Source organism: Schistocerca gregaria, chromosome 1, assembly GCF_023897955.1.
Source record: "Schistocerca gregaria isolate iqSchGreg1 chromosome 1, iqSchGreg1.2, whole genome shotgun sequence".
NCBI classification, from domain to species: domain Eukaryota; kingdom Metazoa; phylum Arthropoda; class Insecta; order Orthoptera; family Acrididae; genus Schistocerca; species Schistocerca gregaria.
The window spans coordinates 322,764,918-322,791,720 of NC_064920.1; the positions used below are offsets into that span (position 1 = coordinate 322,764,918).

Consider the following 26,803-nt stretch of genomic DNA (forward strand, 5'->3'; position numbering starts at 1 on the left):
CCACTTCTCTCTATTGCTGAAGTTACAATTGCTTGATGCCTCAGGATGTGTCCTATGGAACAATCCCTTCTTTTTATTCAAATTGTGCCATGAATTTCTTTTTTCTCAACTTCAGTTCAGTGCTTCTTCTTCAGTTATCCAATTTACCCATTTAATCTTCAGCAGTCACCTGTAGTACCATACTTCAGAAGCATCTATTCTTTTTGCCTGAACTTTTCATCATCCACATTTCACAGACATACAAAGCTACACTCCAGACATACAAATTCCGAAACAACTACATTACACATAAATTTATTTTTGATGTTAACAAGTGTCGCTATGAGCTGCCCAAATCACCTTCCGCACATGCCTCATTTCAGCACCTCCAATCATGCCTATCTGCAAAAAACCATGAAAGCTATGCCAGTCAATGTTTTGTACTCCTTCTGACAGTGGAGACAGCCATCAAAAGCTAGAGTGCCAGCCATTCTAGCATTTCAGCCATTTAACGAGGCTCAGTAGAATGAAGACATCACAATGCCTCACACTGCACTTTGCAAACGATATCGAATGTCTTGATAGCTAACAGGCTATTTTGCTATCTACAAATCCATAATTATCTTATTTGGCCCAAAAGTTCACCTTATGAAAGATTTTATTCTTGAACACACTGTTCAGACTGCGCCATTGTAACATCCCATTATATTCCTCAGGTTTCGTGAACAGCCTACTGCTCAGATTTCATATTGTGTAAATTACCTCAATAATATCGTATAGATTTGCTTTTCTTCAACCTGTCTTCTAGGATATGTCACAGGATCAGTACTGCCTCGTGTGCTCCTATATAATATTCACACCTGTCAGAATCTGCCTTCTTTGGAACTGGAATTTTTACATTCTTCTTACATCTGTGTAAGACACACACACACACACACACACACACACACACACACACTCACACACACACACACACACACACACACACACACACACACTGTACCATTATATTCAGATATGCTTAAAACTCAAGTGTTGCAGGTAAATTAAGAACGTCTTACCACATGCAAGACAATTCATTAACCAATAATCACTGGTTTACACACAGGTGCTTTGTTGCCACAGAACATGACCATACTAGCTGTAGCAAACTTACTTCCCTACAAAACCATTCATGGCAATCCCATGATGTCTACGAAGTCACATATCCTTCAGACTTGCACCTGTATAACCATTTTGAACAAACACACACACACACACACACACACACACACACACACTGTACCATTATCCCATCAAATGGCTCTGAGCACTATGGGACTTAACTTCTAAAGTCATCAGTTCCCTACAGTATACCATCAGTGTAACATGTGTGTGAAAGAATTTTTAACAGCTCTTGTCCTGACCTTTTAAATCCATTTTCAATGCCACCATCATTGCAAATCTGCCCTCCTAATGGATATCCACACACTATAAGACACTATATAGACACACTATAAGCAACTTCGAAAAATAATCAATCACTTCCTTTCTTGCCTTATTCATGAGAGGACCATGGACGCCACTGTTTTCCATTAACTCATCTTCACATCACTCCAAGCAACAATAAATCCTCTCCAAAAACTTTTAGTGATGCCCTTACAACATACCTCTTTAAAAGTGGTTATTCAGGAACAGATTGCAGACAAACTTAACTGTTTTCCATAACTCAAAATAAAGCCAACAGTTGGTTTCTTTCACTTCTGAGAAAAGAAAAGGAGTGACATTGGAGCAGACCTGAACTTTATGTCATATACAAAAGTGTCTGTATTTGACAGTCTTCTAGTAAACACTTGCATTTGGCTGCACTGAGGGCAGGCATGTTGTCATGGTGGATCAGAAGACATCGCAGGCTTGCTTATGTGTTCTCCTTGTGAGTTATTTTGAGAAATTGTAATACAACCCTCACCACTAGCTGGAATACACTCTTGTAGTGGTACCAGGGTGAATACATGAACAAGGAAAAAAAATTCCCGGATTTTTCCCGGTTAAAAATAGGCTTTCTCCTGCGAGAAAATACACTTTTCCTGTGTTAAGTGACAGTATACTCTTCCTCGACAATGTAAAACTCATCAATCCTTTGAATGTTTATGGTTTTATATACCGACATAGAATTTACCGGCATTTTAGAAAACGAAATTCGGGGGGAGGGCGGGGGGACACGTTTTAAAGACCTTTGATGTGCAGCAACATGTACGCTGCATATTTTCGTATTACGAAGGTATAAATCTGCATTCCAGCAAAAACCGCATGTCGCTTTCTGAAGCATTGAAATCAGATTGCGATGCGCTTTTGTAAGCCAGACACATCTCATGTCACGTGATCTCGGCAGCTGATGACAGCATAAGACACGTGATGCAGTCAGTCAATAGCAAGATCACTCTGAAGTAGCGCGAACACACAAGTAAGGAAAGTTAATGGTTTACATTAATATACATAGCATTCACAAAAGAATATTACTAAGCGGGAAGAGAAGCTAAGCTTCCACATATAATGTTGATCTTTTTTGCACATGTTACACTTTAAGATACATCACACAAATGTACCAGTAAATTTTTAATAACGATGTAAATTTAAACGTAAATCTTCTGGGCTCGAAATTCTTCTAAATGGTTGTCCTCATAGAGTTGATTTTTAAATGACAGTCAAAAGCTTTGTGATTTAAGAAATTTATCGTACATTCTCGCACATAGTTCATCTTGCATAAACGGAAATATACTTTGAATGTAACACTTTCCAAACCACCAGTCGCAACGTCTTCCCGCGACCTGTTAGAAATAGGTTTGTTTCAGCAGTTGCCAGAGAGCGCCAGATGATGGGTGTCACCATGCTTGCGCAGCTACGATGACGCATGAAGTCCGATGTTCCTACATGTAAAACACTAAAAGATTTCACATTATTTCATAAAAAAGAAACAAGACATCAGAGGATACTTCAAGAGCATCGGAATTTCGTGAACCATACTAAAATGCATAATTCGGCTTAAAGTGCACATTCGTAAGCCCAGATTCGGATGCAAATTTTCTTGGAGTACCAGTACTGTATTATCTCATGTTTGGTTCTTTATTATAGCATAATGCCAAACGTGCACTTGAAATGCAGCGAACCATTGAAACTAGCCAACAGTGTGAAATTAAACACTTTGTTTCAAATAAATTGACTGCCTCAGCAGAAAAGATTTATTAAAAGCCAAATCTCTTTAGCAAACAGACAAAAATAACTTCATTGTTCTGCAAGGCGATTAATGCTTGACTGTCAGAAAGGTGGACATAAAGTCTGAAACTAACAACATATTTTAGCCTTCCATAATTATGCGAACATATTTTAATTCATTTGCTAGCTCTCGGCCAAAAAAAAATCCATTTTGTTTTCATTTAACTTTAGAGCAAGAAACAAGGAGGAAACAAAAAAAAATCACTGAACGTAAACACAGGTCAGGTGGAGATGACCCTCCTCCCCACCACAACTCAGACTGCTCTGTGCATCAGCCGCGGATCTACGATATTTCCAAACAATACTAAGATAGTGACAGCCAGACACATTTCTGTAACCAGAAGCAACTGCGCATACCCAACAGTCCGCCCGCAACTGCTCAAACGAATCTAAATTAAACAGTTGCCACGTCACGCTCATCGGAGGCAATTTGTTGTCATGAAGCATTGCATAGTCTTTCTAAAGCCTTTGACAAACTTTGCTATTGGCAGGCGCTCGTCTGAGCACTGTGTTTTTTTGTTGTATATGGCGCATTTCCTTTGCAACTTTAATTTTATTTCCGTTTTATTTTCTTCTCTCGTTCATGTTTTGTTGCTGCAGAATTATTCTGCATTAGGGGGATACAGTAATATCCTTTGTTAGAGTATCGGTTCTTACCAGCCAAAATCACAAAAATTTAACTGAAAACTACAACAATGAAAGATTCCCGGAATTCTAAACAATTCCCGGATTTTTCCTGGTTTTCTCCCGGATTAATAAATTCCCGGGTTTTTCCCGGATCTCCTGGTTGTCCCGGGTCATATACACCCTGGGTACATAACTAGTCTGTCCACTGCTCTCTTGGGAGTAAACTGTCGGTCAGAAAGTAAAAAATATTACTTCACATAAGAACCTGGCAGTTCCCATGCCAAGTATGAAATTTTTTCAAACATTGTATGGAAGTGGCACTATTACTTGGCTTGTAGAGACTGCTCCATCAGTGAAATTTTCCATACCACAGTATACTTATTTACAATGATTTCTATCCTTTCTTAATGTGTAGTCCACATGGCCTGTGAGCCTGGAGTGAAGACAGTAGACGCCACTCTTTAGTGCACATTCACTTATCTCTTCACTTCTCTTGAATGGGCTTCATTAGGGATCATGACTGGTACTACATGTGTGGGTTAAGCTGATACAGCAACATTCTGTACAGTTCTGATCTTCCAGAATGAAACCTGTCTTGCATTAATAATTCCGAAAGTTCAGCCTTCTGTTTCTGGTTTACACAGTACATCCACTGACTCTAAACCGTCTTAACATAAATAAACTCTTGCAAGATCTTAGCCAGGTAGTAACTGTGACGATACCAACAGCATCACTATCCTTAACTACTTTATCAATAGTAAATTACTTTGTTCAATCGCTGAAGATGCTTAATGTATGGACTGAAACTCTTCAAGAGACTGTTCTTATTAGAATTCACTGAAGTGACAGAATGTTGTGACCATGGGAGCATAAGAATTCTCAAAACCTGTCCAAAGAACCAATTCACAGTCTTACACTCTCTGAAATAAAAATTGTTTCCACTTGCAACAAGAGGTGACTAAAGTCTTCAAACTTTACCCAAAATCTTTCTGTCATAGAGCTTAATTTCTTCTAATGGTACTTTCTTAGTTACTAATGCCCAGCAAAACATTCTTCTTCTTCTGTGTACACTGATGGATTAAAAATACTGAAGCACAGCTCTAAATTTCTTTGCTCTCTTTCTTCAGAGATTACCGGCGAGGACCTCAAACAAAAGTAGCATTAAAGACTTATGCAGAGCATTCATGGAAGTGACTTTAAAAGATGTGTGTCTACACCCACTGCAGTGATAAGGGTTGGAGGTGACATTACACCGCACACCAATCCCAAATCAAATACACCTTGTTCCACTTTCCATTACGCCATTGCACCCTGCGAGTAATATGGCTTTTACTTCTGTAAATTTGAGTTTAATGTGGAAATTGTAATTTTTAATTGTCCAGCCTTCCTAAACATATATGACGTCTTTTGTACAGTCTATAAATGGTTGAATTCTTGCTGGATAAATACAATTTCCTGAAATACTTTGAAGTTCCCAATTATCAATGGGATACTGCCTTCATCCTTTGAGGAAGAAATTCCTTGAATAAGGGCAGTGTCAACTGAATGAGTGTTACAAACACACCTAACTCACATAACTGCCATATTGTTGTCACATTCACACACTATGCCTCAGTCAATTCAGCGCACAAACAGCAACTTTCTTCAAACCATTTTCTATATGTCCCTGCATTTCTCTGAATAAGTCCTCCATCTGCCTTCCCAAGAAATTTTCAGCTCAGACCACAGGATTATAGGGACCAACCTTCGTCCCCACAACAGGTGGATCCTCCTTTTCATCATGATGTCGTGAGTTATCTGCCTGATCTAACCTCTCCCACTCTATTCCCTCTAAGGAAGGACCTAATATTTCCACAAAACAGGATAATTTCATGTATTTTTGTATGTGTCTTATCAAAAATACTGAAATATATTAAAAACAAAGATTCCAAGACTTACCAAGCGGGAAAGTGCTGGTAGACAGGCACAATAAAACAACACACAAACACACACACACAAAATTTTGAGCTTTCGCAACCGGCGGTTGCTTCGTCAGGAAAGAGGGAAGGAAAAGGAAAGATGAAAGGATGTGGGTTTTAAGGGAGAGGGTAAGGAGTCATTCCAATCCCGGGAGCAGAAAGACTTACCTTAGGGGGGGAAAAGGATAGGTATATACTCGCGCGCGCACACACACACACACACACACACACACACACACACACACACACACACACACACACACACACAAGCAGATATGTCTGGTTGTGTCTGTATGGATGTATGTGTGTGTGTGTGTGTGTGTGTGTGTGTGCGCGTGCATGCGAGTATACACCTATCCTTTTTTCCCCCTAAGGTAAGTCTTTCCCCTCCCGGGATTGGAACGACTCCTTACCCTCTCCCTTAAAACCAACATCCTTTCATCTTTCCTTTTCCTTCCCTCTTTCCTGATGCAGCAGCCGCTGGTTGCGAAAGCTCGAAATTTTGTATTTTATCTTATTGTGCCTGTCTACCGGCACTTTCCCGGTTGGTAAGTCTTGGAATCTTTGTTTTTAATATATTTTTCCCATGTGGAAGTTTCTTTCAATTTTATTTACATCAAAAATACTGAAAACTTCACTTCCTGTAGTTAAATAAATTTCCAACAATTCTTTCTCAATTTTGGAGTCTTCTCATATGAATTTTCCTTTTAATGCAACTTATATTTTTACATCTTCCTATAAAATATTTGTCCTCTATTATGCATGCACAGTATGAAAAAGACTCAAAGATATTCACAATTATGACAGCTTTATTGGTCCACAAGTGATGCAACCAAAATGAATCACAGGTGTCCAGTCTCTCGTATCATCAGCTGAAATTTATTTACCTACAGACAACAATACGACTTATAATTCACCACAATAATTATTGTTGTAAAAAGAATGGTAGTTTCTTCTGACTCTTACTAATCCAACAACTTTAAAAAATAAATATATTCAGGAAAGCATTTAACAAATGTGAGCAATATACTCAAAATATGAGTCTGAAAGCTCATTCTCAAGACACTACATACTGTGAGACAGTAGTAAACTTTTGTTAATCAATTAACTATGTTGTTGTTGTGGTCTTCAGTCCTGAGACTGGTTTGATGCAGCTCTCCATGCTACTCTATCCTGTGCAAGCCTCTTAATCTCCCAGTACCTACTGCAACCTACATCCTTCTGAATCTGCTTAGTGTATTCATCTCTTGGTCTCCCTCTACGATTTTTACCCTCCACGCTGCCCTCCTATACTAAATTGGTGATCCCTTGATGCCTCAGAACATGTCCTACCAACCGGTCCCTTCTTCTGGTCAAGTTGTGCCACAAACTTCTCTTCTCCCCAATCTGATTCAATACTTCCTCATTAGTTATGTGATTCAATGTTAACAAATTTCTCTTCTTCAGAAACGCTTTCCTTGCCATTGCCATTCTACATTTTATATCCTCTCTACTTCGACCATCATCAGTTATTTTACTTCCTAAATAGCAAAACTCCTTTACTACTTTAAGTGTCTCGTTTCCTAGTCTAATTCCCTCAGCATCACCCGATTTAATTTGACTACATTCCATTATCCGCGTTTTGCTTTTGTTGATGTTCATCTTATATCCTCCTTTCAAGACACTGTCCATTCCGTTCAACTGCTCTTCCAAGTCCTTTGCGTCTCTGACAGAATTACAATGTCATCGGCGAACCTCAAAGTTTTTATTTCCTCTCCATGGATTTTAATACCTACTCTGAATTTTTCTTTTGTTTCCTTTACTGCTTGCTCAATATACAGATTGAATAACATTGGGGAGAGGTTACAACCCTGTCTCACTCCTTTCCCAACCACTGCTTCCCTTTCATGCCCCTCGACTCTAATAACTGCCACCTGGTTTCTGTACAAATTGTAAATAGCCTTTTGCTCCCTGTATTTTACCCCTGCCACCTTGAGAATTTGAAAGAGAGTATTCCAGTCAACATTGTCAAAAGCTTTCTCTAAGTCTACAAATGCTAGAAACGTAGGTTTGCCTTTTCTTAATCTTTCTTCTAAGATAAGTCGTAAGGTCAGTATTGCCTCACATGTTCCAACATTTCTACGGAATCCAAACTGATCCTCCCCCGAGATCCGTATCTACCAGTTTTTCCATTCGTCTGTAAAGAATTCGCGTTAGTATTTTGCAGCTGTGGCTTATTAAACTGATAGTTCAGTAATTTTCACATCTGTCAGCACCTGCTTTCTTTGGGATTGAAATTATTATATTCTTCTTGAAGTCTGAGGGTATTTCGCCTGTCTCATACATCTTGCTCACCAGATAGTAGAGTTTTGTCAGGACTGGCTCTCCCAAGGCTGTTAGTAATCCTAATGGAATGTTGTCTACTCCCAGGTCTTTCAGTGCTGTCAAACTCTTCATGCATCATATCTCTCATTTCATCTTCATCTACATCCTCTTCCATTTCCATAATATTGTCCTCGAGTACATCGCCCTTGTATAGATCCTCTATATACTCCTTCCACCTTTCTGCCTTCCCTTCTTTGCTTAGAACTGGGTTTCCATCTGAGCTCTTTATATTTATACAAGTGGTTCTCTTTTCTCCAAAGGTCTCTTCAATTTTCCTGTAGGCAGGATCTATCTTACCCCTAGTGAGATAAGCCTGTACATCTTTACATTTGTCCTCTAGCCATCCCTGCTTAGCCATTTTGCACTTACTGTCGATCTCATTTTTGAGACGTTTGTATTCCTTTTGCCCTGCTTCATTTACTGCATTTTTATATTTTCTCCTTTCATCAATTAAATTCAATATTTCTTCTGTTACCCAAGGATTTCTACTAGCCCTCATATTTCTACCTACTTGATCCTCTGCTTCCTTGTCTACTTCATCTCTCAAAGCTACCCATTCTTCTTCTAGTGTATTTCTTTCCCCCATTCCTGTCAATTGTTCCCTTATGCTCTCCCTGAAACTCTGTACAACTTCTGGTTTAGTCCACATCTGCCCCTGGAAATGTCTTACAATTTAAAACCTGGTTCCTAAAACTCTGTCTAACCGTTATATAATCTATCTGAAACCTGTAGTATCTCCAGGATTCTTCCATGTATACAGCCTTCTTTTATGATTCTTGAACCAAGTGTTACCTATGATTAAGTCGTGCTCTGTGCAAAATTCTATCAGGCGGCTTCCTCTTTCATTTCTTAGCCCCAATCCATATTGACCTACTATGTTTCCTTCTCTCCTTTTTCCTACTACCGAATTCCAGTCACCCATGACTATTAAATTTTTGTCTCCCTTCACTATCTGAATAATTCTTTTTATTTCATCATACATTTCTTCAATTTTTTCGTCATCTGCAGAGCTAGTTGGCATATAAACTTGTACTACTGTAGTAGGCGTAGGCTTTGTGTCTATCTTGCCCACAATAATGTGTTCACTATGCTGTTTGTAGTAGCTTACCCGCACTCCTATTTTGTTATTCATTATTAAACCGACTCCTGCATTACCTCTATTTGATTTTGTATTTAAAACCCTGAATTCGCCTGACCAAAAGTCTTGTTCCTCCTGCCACCGAACTTCACGAATTCCCACTATATCTAACTTTAACCTCTCCATTTCCCTTTTTAAATTTTCTAACCTACCTGCTCGATTAAGGAATCTGACATTCCCCGCTCCGATCCATAGAACGCCAGTTTTCTTTCTCCTGATAACGACGTCCTCCTGAGTAGTCCCCGCCCGGAGATCCGAATGGGGGACTATTTTACCTCCGGAATATTTTACCCAAGAGGACGCCATCATTTAACAATACAGTAAAGCTGCATGCCCTCGCGAAAAATTACGGCTGTAGTTTCCCCTTGCTATCAGCTGTTCCCAGTACCAGCACAGCAAGGCCGTTCTGGTAAGAGTTACAAGGCCAGATCAGTCAATCATCCAGACTGTTGCCCCTGCACCTACTGAAAAGGTTGCTGCCCCTCTTCAGGAACCACACATTTGTCTGGCCTCTCAAAAGATACCCCATCTTATTCTTCCATAATTTGTGTAATGTCACCGTTTCTTCTCCTTCCTTGTTCTAACAAACAATCTTGTCATCACTAATTCTGTAGTTACTCTTGGCATTGTCAAAATTTGTTAGCCGATTAACTTCACTAACCCTGCCAGAATCACAGGTTTAGTTATCCCGCGATTATTTTCCGGTTAGGCGTTATTATGTGTTCGTACAACACGTTTTCCAAGTTACTTCCAGAACAGAACTTACGCGGCTGTTAGCTGGGGTCAGTACTTTTGGTCCTTACTAGTGTAGCGATCTAGCCCAAAATTTTCTGTCAAAATTTCATTTTCTTGGATACACCGAGAAGATAAAGCGTAATCTTTCTCACCTGTTATTCCTGTCAGTCATTTATTTCCATTCTGGTAGTCTGAATCTATGGATTTCGATAGTAATTGTAACAACACTGATCACTTGCAAATCCATCAACCACATAATCAGACAGTGATTGGCATTCATCTGTTCGGCTTTACTCCACTCAGGTCGTATATCCCCATCCCCTTTTGTCTGTGGGAAGTTTATTTTTATATGTTACAAGAATTCTGCTGACAGAGACATCACATACACTATGCATGCATTCAAGAATCAACTTATGATTCATTCAGAAATCAACTTAAAATGTGTTCAAAAATCAACAGGGAAGCATTTCAAAATCACATGAATAATCAATAGACAAACGTGCACTGGATACTAGATGCTTTTTGAAACAAGTTTCTTCCCTCAAGAATACGAATTTGGTGCCCCCTTTCCCCAGTAGCCTCTAGCTGCTTGCTGTGACTGTTTGCACAACCAACAGCCACATTCCTGTAGCCAGAAGTGGGAGAATCTACAACCCAAACGAGACTCAGCTGCGCATCCACATGAGCCCAATCGTAACTGCTAAAACGAATCTAATGTAAACAGTTGTGACCTCACACTCATCGGAGGCAATTTGTTGTTTTGGAGCATTGCATAGTGTTCCTAATGCCTTTGACACATTTTCCAGCTGGCAGACGCTTGCATGAGCACTGTGCGTTGTCGTCGTATATGGCGCATTTACTTTGCAATTGAAGTTATTTTCATTTTTTTCTCTGGTTTATGTTTTATTGTTGAAGTATTATTCTGCAGCAGTTGGGTGTAGTAATATCCTTCGTTAGAATATCGGTTCTTACCAGTCAAAATTACAAAAATTTTACTGAAAACTAAAACAATGAAAAATTCCCAAAATTCTAAAAAAATATCCCAGGGTTTTCCTGGTTTTCTCCCGGATGAAAAAATTCCCGGGTGTTTTCCTGGATCTCCCAGGTCGTATACACCCTGTACAGTGTCATCTGCAAACAATTTAAGGGGGCTGCTCAGATTATCACCTAGACCATTTACATAAACCAGGAACAGCAGAGGGCCTATGACACTACCTTGCGAAATGCCAGATATCACTTCTGTTCTACTTGATGATTTACCGTCTATCGCTACAAACTGTGACCTCTCTAAGAGGAAATCACGAATCCAGTCACACAACTGAGACGATACTACATAAGCATGCAATATGATTAATAGTTGCTTGTGAGGAACTGTATCAAAAGCCTTCTGGAAATCTAAGAATATGGAATTGATCTGAGATCCCTTGTCGACAGCACTCATTACTTCATGGGAATAAAGACCTAGCTCTGTTGCACAAGAACAATATTTTCTGAATCCGTGCTGGTTATGTATAATTAAGTAATTTTCTTCAAGGTGATTCATAATGTTTGTGTACAGTATATGCTCCAAAATCCTATTGCAAATTGAGGTCAGCGATATGGGTCTGTAATTCAATGGGTTACTCCTATTTCCCTTCTTGAATATTGGTGAGACCTGTGCTACTTTCCAGTCTTTAGGAACAGACTTTTCATCAAGTGAACTGTTGAATATTATTGCTAAGAAAGGCGCTACTGTGTCTGCATACTCTCGTGAGGAACCTGATTGGTAAACCATCTGGACTGGAAGACTTGCCTTTCTTAAGTGATTTGAATCGTTTCGAAACACCTAAGATATACCAACAAGGGGTGACAACACCCAATTCAATATGTCCATTCTCATGTCACATACTTATTTGACCAATTAACAAGTCAGTATTCGAGTATGGTCTTGATACTTACTTTCTTACTGTTTTCACCCAGTTAAGGACTAGTGATCTCACTATGTAATACATTTAAAAGCAACTAAAAATGTCACACTGTCAGTTTATAGCCTTCTACAAGATCTATCCCACTGCTTAATGTTCTGCTGGCATTTCTGTTGTTGCCATAGTATGGCATGTGTATCTTGTTCCTTGGCCCAGAGAGGTCGCATGTTTGAAAATAACCATGTTCTCATTTAGTCCCTGTTGTTTGAACATATTTTATTTCCCATAACTCTGTTACATTCCTTTGTTTCACTTTTTTGTTCATTTTTATGTTCCACTGGCTGGCTTCATATCTTTCAATAATGCTGTTTTATGCCACATGTTTATACTGTAAGCCCAAAGGTGATGCTATGTATTTTATGATCTGTTTGATTTTAGTTTATGACCAAAAAGGGCATACCATTTTTATTGTACTATTTTCAATCTTTTATCTTACTTGAGAGTTCATTTTTGAGCCACAGGTTAGCTTCAGATCTTTTGACATTGTAATGCTGCAATATTCGAAATGTTTGTACTGTAATCCCACAGATGGCACTAACATATTTTATGAGTTGTATGATTTTAGTTTATGCCCAGAAGCCACACATTGTTACATCATGCTATTTTCATTTCCATTAAATTTTAACTATTTCAGTACGTTATTTTAATACTGTACTTTTCATGTTGACAGAATTGTAAATGGATCCTCTTCCAATAGTTCATAATGCAAAAATATATGACATTATCCTCTATTTACTATCACTGAGCAGACTATACTTATGGCTAGACACGCGATTTCTTACCATGTTTAGCCAATACTTGTAGTTTAATTGTCCAGTACATTTTTAAATTTTTTGAATTACATAACTATTGTCCAGCACCTCAACAGAGGGCACCACAAGGCTCTGCCATCACATTTTCTTCCTGTTCAACATGTAAGCCTTAAGACTCCTATAAGCGCAACACCGTCAATATTGTTTACTACTTACCACTTTGGACTAATGTCACTTATTGTTATACTGTCTGTAATTGTGTGGTGCTTATGTTTGCACTCATAATGCACTGACAACTACCTTATATTTGTTCCTGATCTTCCTGTTTTGTAATATCTAGGACTGAGGATGACTATGTAATAGTCAAAATTCAGATCCACAGATTTCACTATTGACTGCTTTTCTTTTCTCCACTATCGATGTTCAAATAGATGGGCACTACATGTAACTGCTACACAAAACAGTTCACCTAAGTCGCTTGCCGTGGTTGCTTCTGCAAGTTAATATAGAATTTAACTCATTCCATCCCTGAAGGCTCTTCTCCATGGTGCGAGTTATGGAACATAATGTGTGAATGAATGACTTTCAAATACGTTCCCATCCTTAATGGATGGCTGAAGTTAACTTTTACAGATATTATCAATTCCTGTTCTAAATTAATAAATGGATGACTGAAATTGAAAATTTACATATATTAAGAACTATTGTTCTACATAAATACTTCAAAAACTGCAGCCTCTGTCATATTTAATCTCCAATATCATTTCTGATCATGACAATATTCAGTTATTTAACAATACATAATTTTTACCTTTCCTCCGGTGATTCCAAGACCATTGTTATTTAGTTTTAGCACTTCCAGAGAATAACAAGTTGAACTCATTAGTAGGGTCACCAGTCCTTCAACTCCCACAGGTCCAAAAGCATTATCACTTAGATCCAACACTGTTAACTGGGCTCCAGCAAGCATCAGTCCACTGCTTAGATGTTTCTGTGGGCAGAACAGTAAGCATGTAATAAGCCTACATCCAACACACACACACACACACACACACACACACACACATACACACACACACACACACAATTCTCCAGAGGCATAGTGATTACACTTCAATCACTAACTGTAAAAGTTGAGTGTAGAGCCCCATCAAATAATTATGGGGATAAGAGAGACCAGAGGAAAACAAACATTAGATGATTTATATTTCAATCCAAAAAGTATGTACCAGTACACACGACAGAAAAGATGGAAACACGTGAACCCTGTGTACGATCTCAAAACCGTGGGCACTGAAGTAACTTCTGAGACAATTACAATGTCATCAGCAAACCTCTTCCTGAACTGTAATTCTCTTCTGAAATTTATTCTTGATATCCTTTACTGCTTGCTCCATGTGAAGATTGAATAATGCTGGGGATAGCCTACAACCCTGTCCCATTTTGCTATCGAGCACTGCTCCTGCTGCCCCCCCCCCCCCCCCTCTAGTGTTTAACTCATAACTGCAGTCTGATTTCTGTACAATTTGTAAATAGCCTTTCACTCCCTGTATTTTATCCCTGCCACATGCTCTACTGGTGTAATTGGTGTCACTCATGGCAAAATTCCTATAGTAGTTGGTGTTAGAGCTGCACCTTCTTTACATTGAAGTCAGCTGATAGGTATACCTGCTTAAAGGAAGTCCCTCTTAACTAATGGCTCACCTTCCGAGGATGTAATGTTTCCAAGTAGAGAAGGAATTACTTTATTTCATCAAAGTATACGAGGCATTAGAGATAAAGTTAGTGAATTGCTTATAGATGTTGACTCTGAAATTATTGGTATATCAAGGCACCATTTAAATAATTTGCCAATTCATAGGCTTCCTTTATCAGGATACAGATTAGCTGGCTGTTTCTCAAGGAGTTCCTTGCGGAGTGGAGGAGTGGCTATGTACGTAAAAAACAGTATTCCATTGGAGTTCATAGATGTATCACGACGCTGCACTGAACAGATATTTGAATGTTGTGCAGGGGAAGTTGAATTTAGTAATACTAAACTTCTAATTATTGTTATTTATAGGTCCCCTAACTTCGACTTCAAGGAACGATGAGTATCCTCAGCGATTAAAGTACTCAATAGTAAAGTCAGTTTATAAAAAGGGAGAAAGGGATAATGTGGATAATTTTAGACCTATTTCTATGCCATCACTGTTTGCAAAAGTTACTGAAAAGACTGTGTATGTAATGATAATTGATCATTTAATATCACAAGATTTACTATCAAATGTACAGTTCGGCTTTAGAAGTCGTTTAACAATTGAAAATGCTATATTCTCTTTTCTCTGTGAGGTAATGGATAGGCTAAACAAAAAGTTTTGAATGCTTGGCATATTTTTTAATTTAACTAAGGCATTTGATTGTGTTGATCACAAAATATTGCTCCATAAGTTGGACCATTGTGAAATACAGGGAGTAGCTCACTACTGTTTCACCTCTTACTTTAGCAACAGGCAGCAGAAGGTCATTATTCACAGTGTTGATAATGGCTGTGATATGGGGTCTAAGTGGGGTACTGTCAAGGGGGGGATGCCCCAGGGATCAGTATTGGGGCCACTCCTGTTCCTTATTTATCTAAATGATATGCCCTCTAGTATTATGGGTAACTCTAAAATATTACTGTTTGCTGATGACACTAGCTTAGTAGTAAAAGATGTTGTGTGTGACATTGGCTCAGTTTCACATAGTGCAGTACATGACCTGTCTGTAGAAAATAAGCTAACACTAAATCACAGTAAGACTCAGTTTTTACAGTTTCTAACACACAATTCAACAAAACCTGACATTTTAATTTCACAGAACGTGGGTATATGATTAGTGCACTGAACAGTTCAAATTTCTATGTGTTCAGATAGATAGTAAGCTGTCATGGTAAGCCCACTTAAAGACTTAAATTGCCATTTTTACTATTTGAATAGAATCAGAAGTCAGTGATCGTTCGACACAAACATGAGTCTACTTTGCTTATTTTCATTCGCATATGTCGTATGGTATTATATTTTGAGGTAACTCTTCCCATTCTAAAAGGATATTTTTGGCTCAGAAACAGGTGGTTTGGGCAATAATTGGTGTAAGTTCACAAACCTCTTGTCGACCCCTGTTCACAAGTCTGGGTATTTTGACATTGGCCTCTATATTATTGTTATTTCTTGTTAACAATATTAGTTTATTCCCAAGTATAAGCAGCTTTCACTCGGTTAATACTCGGCAGAAATCAAACCTGCATTTGGATTGGACTTCCTTAAATCTTGTGCAAAAAGGGGTGCTGTATACTGCTACATCAATTTTCAATAAGCTACCACTCGAATTAAAAAATCTTAACAGTAATCCACGCACTTTCAAATCGAAACAAGAGTTTCCTCACGAGTCACTCTTCCTATTCTGTCAAGGAGTTCCTTGAAAAATTAAGCTGACTCTTATTGTGTTGTTGATTGCGTCTACTTAAACTAATGGACTGACTTTTTTCAGGTTCATAAACATTTATTTTTATATGTTATTACTTTTATGTTGTGATCTCATGTACTGACCCATTCCATGGCCTTGGATATTTGCTCCTCAATTTGGTCCTACGAAACTTGACGTGTAAATAAATAAAATAAATAATAGATTTGCCTTTCTTTAACCTTTCTAAGAGAAGTTGCAGCATCAGTACTGTGTCAAATGATCTTACATTTCTCTGGTACCCAAATTGATCTTCCCAAAGATAAGCTTCTACCAGTTTTTCTCTGTAAATAATTCATTTCAGGAGGAGGAGGAGGAGGCTAAGATTAGTATTTAATGTCCCATCGGCAACAAGGTCATTAAAGATGGAGCACAAGCTCAGATTAGGGAAAAGGGAGGGGAGGGCGGGAATCAACCATACCCTTTCAAAGGAACCGTCCTGGCATATGCCATGTGACGATTTAGAGAAATAATGGAAAAGCTAAATCTGGATGGCCACACACAAGTTTGAACCATTTTCCTCCTGAATACCACCTAGCTCGGTCAGTCCATTTCATTATCTTGCAACTATGACTTCTTAAATTGATAGTTTGGTAGTATTCATATCTGTCAGCATTGGCCTGCCTTAGTATTATTAGATTTTCTCACTTCAAAGGAGGCAGGTACTGCCCGTTGTGAATACTAGCAAACCATTAGTTTATACTGGTAACAAAAGTCTACATTTTCTGATAACATTTGTACCAATCTCGCAACATGCTGTTTGCTGAGACAAGCTCTGCCGCTGCCTCCTCCTCCTACCAGAGCTACCACCTTATAGCTTATAAAAGAACCAAACATATAATGGATTAATATGTCATATAAGTGACATGAAAGTTAACAGCGAGTTGTTAGAGAAACTAGGTACAGCTTCTTCATTCATTTTTGTAAGTAATATTATCAATCACTGAACACAAACACTACACTGACAATGGCTACTTATTGCTACAGCGTACAGTACTGTTACGTAGCTTGGGTTAGTAATGAGTATTAACATTCTGGAGCAGCGAGATGTCAGCCAATTTTCATTGGTCATAGGGGCCAAGCTGAAGTGTGCAGTCTGTATGGTCTTCTTTGTTTTGATAGAACTAAGGCATAAGTTATTTCATACATTTTTAATAAAAAGTTCATTCCAACTCCTTGCCATTGGATGAATTTCTGCTGGTGACAAACTGCTCTACATAAAGTATTCTATGATAACCTACCATTCACATTTATCAGTTTGAATGAGGGGATCACATCATTTTTCATAAATGCTACATCAACAAACCTATTCTCCAAATAGACACTTAACTGGATTTAAAATTCTTCTTGTAATAACAAAGTTTTATTGGCATCTATATCGTCTCTGAGGTAGGCAAAGAATTTTTCACCTTCCACCATGTAAAACAGTTCTACAGCATATTTAAATTAGCTATAATAATTATTAAACATCATTTTTTCCAGTTACAAGTGGCCACAGCTGAGGAAATTTACTTCAGTAATATCATAAAATATTTTGACAACAAAATAAACAATGTCAAAAATTAGCTGCAGTGAGTTAAATGTCAATATGAACATGAAATAGAGCTTTCTGAAGATAACATTTAGCAAGTACAATTTCAAATTTTGTATGCGTGGATTCAGCAATTCATGCAACAAAACACTGTCGCAGAACTACAAATGCGCAAAACCTGCCTCAAATTTACAAAAACAGTATGATAACTTTTCAGTGTTACGTAATCTGACTTCGATAGAAAAGCTGTAATTTACTTTCCCAGACATGGAATGCAACCAAACACTGGTCTTTTTTTATATGCCCAGCAGCACAACAGTAAATACTGTTGGTGAATGTAGTCTGAAAATCCGTACATGTGGTGCTGAAAAGCAGCAATGCACAGTGAGGTTAAGCATTACAGATGATGGTCCAAAACTTCCACCATATGTGGTTTCCAATCAGAAAATCCTCCCAAAAGAAGAAAGCATACCACTTGGTATCATTGTAGAGCTTGTGACAGTGGGTGGATGACAGAGGAATTGGTTCTACACTGGATTTCAGCAGTGTGGAATAAGCAGCCAGGAGTTCTGCTTCGCTCAAGATCAGTGCTTGTGTTTGATAGCTTTTTGCGGGCACATTGGTGAAGGAGTAAAAAAAATCTGAAAGGAGGACACTGAACGAGTTGCGGCATGACAACTGTGTTGCAGCCTTTGGATGCTTGGATCAATCATCCATTCGCAGCTAGTATAAGACAATTCTATACAGATTATATCATGAGCAAAGCAACTTTGATGCCAGGAGGCCATTTACAAAGCACTTTTCTGTCAGAGAAATGTCATTGGATTTTGGATGCTTGATGGTCGATATTGGAAGAACTTGTCATTAAGTTATTTTAAAACTGAAATTTCCAGTTACCTTGATGGGACTGAAGATGACTTTCTTCGTGGTAGTCACCCTGGGTAACACACTGTATTGTCTAGTGAGAGCAAAGAAACGGATGCTGGTGATTCTGGCGATTATGCTCGATTGGAGTAAAACAGTGCCACTGTGTGATGTTTTGATGTCCTCAGATTTAACGTACTTTTAGTTATACATTTTCAGCAAAAGCAATAAACATTAATTGCTAATTATTCGATGTTGCGCGACTTTTACCGTCTACCTATACTAGATTTGATTACAGTTCTTCATTTGTGTGGCGACGGTGTTCGTAAACGCTTTACGCTTGTTAGAAGTACTAGAAATCTGTATTTGCAGATACGAAAAATGTGGAAGCAGATGAATCTTTCAGATGTAAGCAGAAATCAGACAAAACTGCTGCCACAGACAATGTTTTCAATAGAGAAAACAAAATGCTTAAAGTAAAATATATGCACCCGTACAAGTAGCAAAATAGCTTTAAATACCTTTAATAATAAATTTGATTTATTAAGTGACTGCTACGTATTTTGTAGCAAAGATTAGCCTCCCTGAACATGTCATCGAATTTACACCATATCAAATTCAAACACACGTAATATTTCTGTTATTTGTAATTCTGTGTGTTACGTATGCATGCTTCTGTTTACAAGTACACAGATACATTGAACACAATGTCATCTGCACTAACTATGGTTGGCTACGTTGGCTGGCTGTAACAGCTGACAGTGCCAACTAACGCCATTCAAATTGTATTGAAACATCAACTTGCATCATGTGCTGCACCACGGTTCTTTAGAAACTGAAAAAGTTGTACAAACAAGCTAAAGCAGTTTTGCAAAACAAAGTCACTTTTTTTTTTAAGAACAGCTATTACATTAAATTTTTAATCCGCACAATATGTGCAAATGTCATTTTGAAATTGACGTTTAAGATCTGAGTGGGAAAAAAATCATGGTTATAGGCCACACCATGATTTTACAAGCCAAAATTTAGGTAAAAAAGTGCAGCCTAGATTTGTGCAAATACAGTATCAAGTATCCAATTACTGTTTGTAAGCTTGATGTACGGCGATGTTAACAGGAAGTTAATGCCAATGCTTTCAGAATAAAACAGTGTAATTTTTTACTACTTTTTGGAATTTTTTAACATTCTGCTAACTGTCACATGCAAGTATAGGAAAAGAAATAGTCACTAGAACATGAACAAGAAATTGTAGTTTATGCTACCCACATTTACATAGTTAAACCGCGAAAATGTTGACAACTTTTCTCTTCAGAATGACCTGTACTAGTGTATAAATATCACACATTCATTACAAGAAACCTCAATTTAAATCTCCAGGAGAAATGGAGTGTAAACATTTATTGCATATTATCCAGCAGAAATTGTTCCTAAAATGAGATGTCCAAATACTTCAGTTCAATAGCAGTAGTAAGTGGTGGTGGTGGTGGTGGTGGTGGTAGTAGTAGTAGTAGTAGTAGGAGTAGTAGTAGCAGCACCAGCAAAATACAACAAAAAGTTTCAAGTTGTCACATTGAGGAAAATAAAATGGTATGCTCACCAAAGCCAGTGGAATCTCCGTTTTCATGCGACCCGTAAACATATCTTTCCATAGTGCTTGCTTAAATTCCTTGTGACTTTCCAGAGCTTTGGCAATGGCTTTTGCAGCGTCAACTCCAAGTGTATTACCTTCCATGTTGAGGAACTGCATATCCTCACATGATGCAATCGCGTCGACAACTTCTTTAGCTATTTCAGACATATTAAAACTTTACTTAATGCAACAGTATTTTACTCGCTTTTGTTTACTATACCAACAACAAAAATACTATCTACCAATACACACTTATCTGCCAAACTGCTTTTCCTTGTCACTGAAAACCCCAAATGACTGGCTAGAATGGGCCATCAATAAGCAAACACTGTCACATATAACTAAACTTTAATACAGTAGTCCCGTTAATCCGAACTAATTGGGACCGGGCCTTGTTCAGATTACCAATTTGTTCGAATTAGCCGGAATTACAGTGACGAGTTTCTAGAATGAAGTACACCAAACAGGTAAGTAGGTACACCATGGTAACAAACGGGAACAAGTGTGGAAACAATGACTCACTCTCACTCCCTGCCCTTGTTGTTATGCATTGTTGAGAACTTTGTAGTGTCTGAGGTCAGTGCACCGCTAGTTGGCTCGCAAAGCGTTTGGTTATGTTAGTTATTGATTGCTGGCACGCGTAATAGTTGTATTGTATTCGTTCTGTTGTAGTGGTGTACGTATTTTCGTCATGAGTGTACGGAAACATACAACGTTAACTCTCAAAGAAAAACTGAATGCTCTGAAGCGGATAGACAATGGTGAGAATGTATCTAAACTGCCAATGGAACTGGGTGTTGGTAAAGCAACCATTTGTGGTTGGAAGAAGAACTGAGTGAAGCTTGAACAGTCCTGTGCGTCTTCGGGAAAAACGCTCGAAATTTGGCAGACACTGAAACAATCGCAGTACGATAAAGTGGATGAAGCTCTTTTCCTTCAGTTTACGCAGGAAAGAGAAAGGGGAACTCCTCTGAGCGGAGCACTGGTTCAGGAGAAGGCTGTTTACCTGAACAAGTTAATGAATGGCGATGAGTCTTTTAGTGCGAGTAAGGATTGGTTGGACAGATTCAAAAAACGTAATGGAATCCATCAGCTAACAATTACTGGAGAGAAACTTTCTTCTGACTGTGATGCAGTGAAGGAATACTCGGGCGAGTTTGAAAAATGATGAGAGAGGGAAAGTATTCTCCCCAACAAATTTATAACGCTTATGAGAGTCGGCTTAATTTTAGGGCACTGCCAACAAAAAGCCTGGCAACAAAAGCAGAAGACCATGCTCCTGGTTTTAAAATGTGCGAACATCGTGTGACTTTATTAGCATGCAGCAATGCTGTTGGTAATCATAAGCTGCCTTTAATGCCAATCGGCAAATATGCCTAGGCCCAGAGCATTTAAAAACTGTAGCATGAAGTCCCTGCCCGTTTATCATCATGGTAAGCTGTTCAAAGAATGGTTTCATGGCCAGGTTGTTCCCTCTGTTCAACAGATTTCTCAGGAAAATCATTTGTCTCACTGTGCAATCCGTTCGATTGCTAATGCGCCATCTCATCCCAGCACAGAGGAATTATGTGATGGAGAAATTGTGGCGAAGTTTTTGCTGCTGAATGTTACATCGCTTCTACAACTGATGGACCAGGGCATACATTAAAACTGATTTACAGAAAACAATTTTTAAGATTGCTGATTCAAGATAATAGCATTCCTTTAGTGGGCAAAATAAAAAAGACCAACGTGAAGGATGTTTATTGGGCCGCTGAGGCATGACAGAATATTTCAGAAAATACTCTGTGAAACTCGTGGAGAAAACTGCGGACACCTCTTTAATTTCAGGACAAGCTAGTTGAAAATGGAGAGGAAAATCTACTACAAATAATACAGACAATCCCTGGATGTGAAGAAGCTAGTGAAGCAGATGTAGATGAGTGGATGGGGCATGTGTGGAGAACCTTACCGATTTAGTTGCTGCTGTGACTCAAGACCAGGAAGAAGCGGACTGCTGTGATGGAAGTGGCAATGAACCTGAAAGCGATAAAGGAGAGTTGGTGCCACACAGTGAAGCAGAAGCCCTTGACCTTGCGCTGTGTTATTTGGAGCAACATCTCACTGCTACACCTGTTGATTTGATTTTATGAGACAATGGTGCAACTATGCGCCATATAACGGACTGCCTTCATTACGCCAAAAAACAATGAGTTTTTGTCACTTAAAAAATGGGGATAAAATGTCCATTGTATTTTATTAAGTTTAACAGCTTCTCTTTCATTGTTGTGCATTGTTTAAACCAAATGTTTTCTTGCCAATTTTTCTAATACATGTTTATAAATTAAAATAGCGTGTATGTACAGCAGTTCACCAAAAAGTTTTCCATACGCTTTTACTGACATTTTTCATTTTCTGATTAAGCGAGTATTCGGATTAGCGGGACTCTACTGTAATTATTAATTAGGATAAGTTTCTGAGGCTCAACTCCATCATCCCACTCTAAAGGTGCCAGTTGCTTGCTTACATGGTTTGTGCAGCAATGTTGTCAATGCTCAAAGAGAGGTATGAGGGAATGAAACTTGTGTCAACTGCTGGCTCTACTACACAACCAGTACGAAAGCAGCAGATTGATGTGATTCAAAACAAAAGACTAAGGAATACTGTCACATTCTCATTTCAATAAATCACAACCTATGAGTCTTAACACACTTGGAAGAACCTGTCAAATATTTTGACATCCAAGTTAATTAATTAAGTTGTGTTACTGGAGTCTCCCAACACTACTACCACCTCACAATTCCTGGCACATGCAAGGGGGGGGGTGTCTTTGGAATGTATGTGAAAACACAGTATATTTCTTTAATTTAATTTAAGCTGTGCTATTGGGTCCCAACCTTATCACCACCTCATAATCTGTAACATGGCTGGAAAAACCAAACAAATGAAGGTGACAACTACCTAGACCTTGGCCTAAGCTACATTTCACTCTGTCACCTCAACCATGTTTTTAGCTTTCACATTCAACATGAGCAACATCACCCACCAACAGCAAATAAGAGAATGCTTTCAATTTTGGTATTAGAAATACACTGCCTCCCATCTTGCCTCTCAATGATTACTTGAAAGTACCATCCCACTGTCTGCACAAAACTGGTGCATTAGCAACCTATGAACAATAGAGAAACAATGCTGTGACTTTTCTACACATTGGCAAAAAAAAAAAAATTAGTAGTTTTACTCTCAGATAAAAACAATCTTCAGACTATCTGCATTTGTGTGTCACAATTGCACATTTTGTACACAGAACACATAAGCTCAAATATTGAACTTGTGAGAATAATCTGACTCACAGATTTTTTGGGGAGGAGGGGGGGATGAGGAGGGGTGCAAAATTTTGCAAATTGTTACATTCCTGAGAGCAATGCTGCTAGCAACACGAGAGTTATAATGAATCACAGAGAGAATGAACAGATGAGAGGATAAATTACATTTTTAAAAAGAGTTATAAAGTCACTCTTAAAAAATGGACTTTACCTGAATTTAAAAACACACTACATGCAGTTCTGTACAACAGTTATAACAACAACTGATGCAGCACATCACCCAGCAAAAGGGTATAAGGTTCCAAAGTTTTGGTTGTACACATTGAAATGGTTCAAATGGCTCTTAGCACTATGGGACTCAACTGCTGTGGTCATCAGTCCCCTAGAACTTAGAACTACTTAAACCTAACTAACCTAAGGACGTCACACACATCCATGCCCGAGGCAGGATTCGAACCTGCGGCCATAGAGGTCGCGCGATTCCAGATTGACGAGCCTAGAACCGCTCTGCCACTCCGGCCGGCTATACATATTGATGAAAACTTTAACTGGAAGAAACACGTTACTGAGCTTCACAAACCATTAGGCTCACTTAATTTAGTAAGCATACGAAGAGCAAACATAGAAACAAATTAATCAACCTCCTGACATGTTTGCATACTTCTACTCAATAATGTCTTATAGAATAATTTTCGGAGATATCATAGCTTAGAATGAGGGTTCGTAGGTTGATTTATGGGAGGGGACTTAACAGCGAGGTCATTGATTCCATCAGATTAGGGAAGGAAGTTGGCTATGCCCTTTGAAAGGAACCATACTGGCATTTTGTCTGGCGTGATTTAGGGAAATCACATAAAACCTAAACCAGGTTGGCCAGATGCAAGTTTGAGCCATCATCCTTCCGAATGGAAGTTCAGTGTGATGAAAGATAGTATTCACTGCAGAAAAGTGATCAGTAAGAATAATCTGTGGTGTTCGCCAGTGGATGTCATGTAAGGACACCGATAAATTACTCATTCCAAACAAGTTTAAATTACATTTGACTGACTACATGCCCCACATGGTAACTTACTTAGTGTTGTTGAAAAACTACGTGCAAATACAAAATAATTATATGCTGAATGCCCCATTTAATGACCTGCTCTTGAGATAAACAGTTCAAAATTCAGCCCACAGCAGTTATCTGGAATCCTTCCAGTAAGTAATGACTCACTGTTTCATGTCAGTCACTTTGATAACTCTCTTCTTACGTCAGACCACTGAGTAGCACAACAAACATTCTTTATAAATGGAGATTATTGCAGGTTTCCAATTATTAAGTTTACCTAAAACAGGCAAGGAATATGTTCAATAAATAACACCAGTCAATATACAGTTTATATTGAATGATTATTTTATTAATTTTATTAGCTATACTGAAAACAAGCATTATTGTTACACGGTATACCCAACTTTATTCTGTGGAAAACAAATCCAAAATTATCATCATGTGACTAGTATAGTCCACGGCTGTGAAACTTGCAAACATATGACTAACTGTGTGGACATCTTTTAATCTCAATCTACAATAAGACTTTTTTTGATCATGTTATGAAATTCCTTTGCTGTTTAAAAGGAACAAATATGTTAACAATTGCAGTGCCAGCTTTAAATACAGCGTGAAAACAATGCTGGAAAAATTCCATCACTATTGAACAACTAGGAAATGATTTAGGCCTACTACAGGCGTCGCACAGATATGTCGAAAATATAAATGACAATGAACTGACAACCAGATGACTCAAATTTTCATCTAAATCAACCATTTCCTCAATTTCTCTAATACTCATCGTTGTCAGTGCCCCATGATTTCACAATACGGACCGATTATGTTTACCGCAAGGGGAGTAATTAGCTGGTGTACCAAAAAATACAGTCTCTCGAAAACGACTTGCTCGGTCCTGAGACAACCTAAGACCGCGTTGTATCAATGACAAGAATTATTCAACTAAGGTGCAGAAATCGAGAAGAAATATAGTAGATGACATGGTTTTAACGTGATTTCATTCCGCGAGAACTTCACATTGACATACCATCAATTTCGGTATCGAGCTTCAACGATTTCCCAGCGAAGCTAACTCCATTCCCTTCGATGTGAGTTTTCCCAAGCTTTTCCGTCACCTCTTCCAGGTCTGCAAGCGACATTTTGATCCTTAATATGCTTTTTTTCCGAAATATTCAAACACGCTTCCAAAACACTTCCTTCCCGCGACAAAACCTGTACGCCACACACTTCAATCAAAGATACTATGTCCCCATTGCGGCAAAGTAATTGTAAATAAATGTAAAAGTAAACAAGGTCTTGATAAATTAGGCTCTGTGAAGGTAGCACTAAAAGACTTCAGTACAGACAATCCGAGAATGAAGTGGAGCTAGACGCTGAAACAATGTGAAAAGAAACATTCCGCTTTATATAGAATCTTTTACAGAGTTCGATGATTTGAAATTTCGTGTGAGTAATCTGAAGCGTTGCCTTAGCAACTGGGACCCTCCCAACTCTTGGTCTCCAACGAATTTAGGAAAGAATTGCTTTACACATGTACGAGTGTTTATAATAGAATGACACAAAGAGAACGCGATGTTAACAAACTGGCGTCCATATGACTGATGTCTATTTCGTTGACGTAAATAGTTTTAAAAAAATACAGGATAGTAAACAAATTTGGCTCTTATGAATACCACCGAAGTCCAGAGAAAATACTGGAATGTACTCGTGTTGTGTAACACGTTATTAAAAATGAATAGCCTACTTCGCTTGGCATCAGCATATAGCAAATTTTCACCTGCCACCAATGTGACGCAGCTAAAGTGGAGTCATCAAAGTTGAATATGGAAGGACCGTTGGGAAGAACTCCGATCAAGCAACTAAAATTTTAAGTCCTTTCAACTTTTTGATGCCACTAATTGCCCCGCATCACTGTTGGTTCAGCGCCTGCATATCGATACATTGTCAGTCTATTTTAGTTTTCGTTTGATACCACAATTAAAATCGCATCCACACACGAAACAAATGGGTAGGCACAGCTAGCGGCATACTTTAGTTGCAGTTGCTTCCTCGAACTTCCATTTTTCAGTGGCACAACTTAAGAGACGGGACTTTTGGCGTGCCATGAAACGTTCCAATTCTTCGTACTTTTTTATGCCACTGTCCTTCCACCACTGCTCCCTGGTCGCTGCATTTCGAA

General features: G+C 38.5%; 1 protein-coding gene across 3 annotated transcripts in view; it reads right to left on the reverse strand.

Annotated features, from left to right (window-relative positions):
- The window catches only part of LOC126343865 (ran GTPase-activating protein 1), a 103,120-nt gene extending 77,234 nt beyond the window's left edge, over window positions 1-25,886 (reverse strand). The window contains exons 1-3 of one of the 3 annotated variants that reach the window (XM_050001974.1): window positions 25,652-25,885; window positions 20,242-20,429; window positions 13,581-13,760 (exon numbers count right to left, since the gene is read on the reverse strand). In XM_050001974.1, coding sequence (XP_049857931.1) covers window positions 13,581-13,760; window positions 20,242-20,429; window positions 25,652-25,763 — 480 coding nt within the window. In that variant the 5' untranslated portion in view covers window positions 25,764-25,885. Of the gene's footprint in view, window positions 1-13,580; window positions 13,761-20,241; window positions 20,430-25,651 lie in introns of all 3 variants that reach the window. The other 2 variants (XM_050001975.1, XM_050001976.1) reach the window with 2 other exon arrangements.
- Window positions 25,887-26,803: the final 917 nt, after the last annotated feature.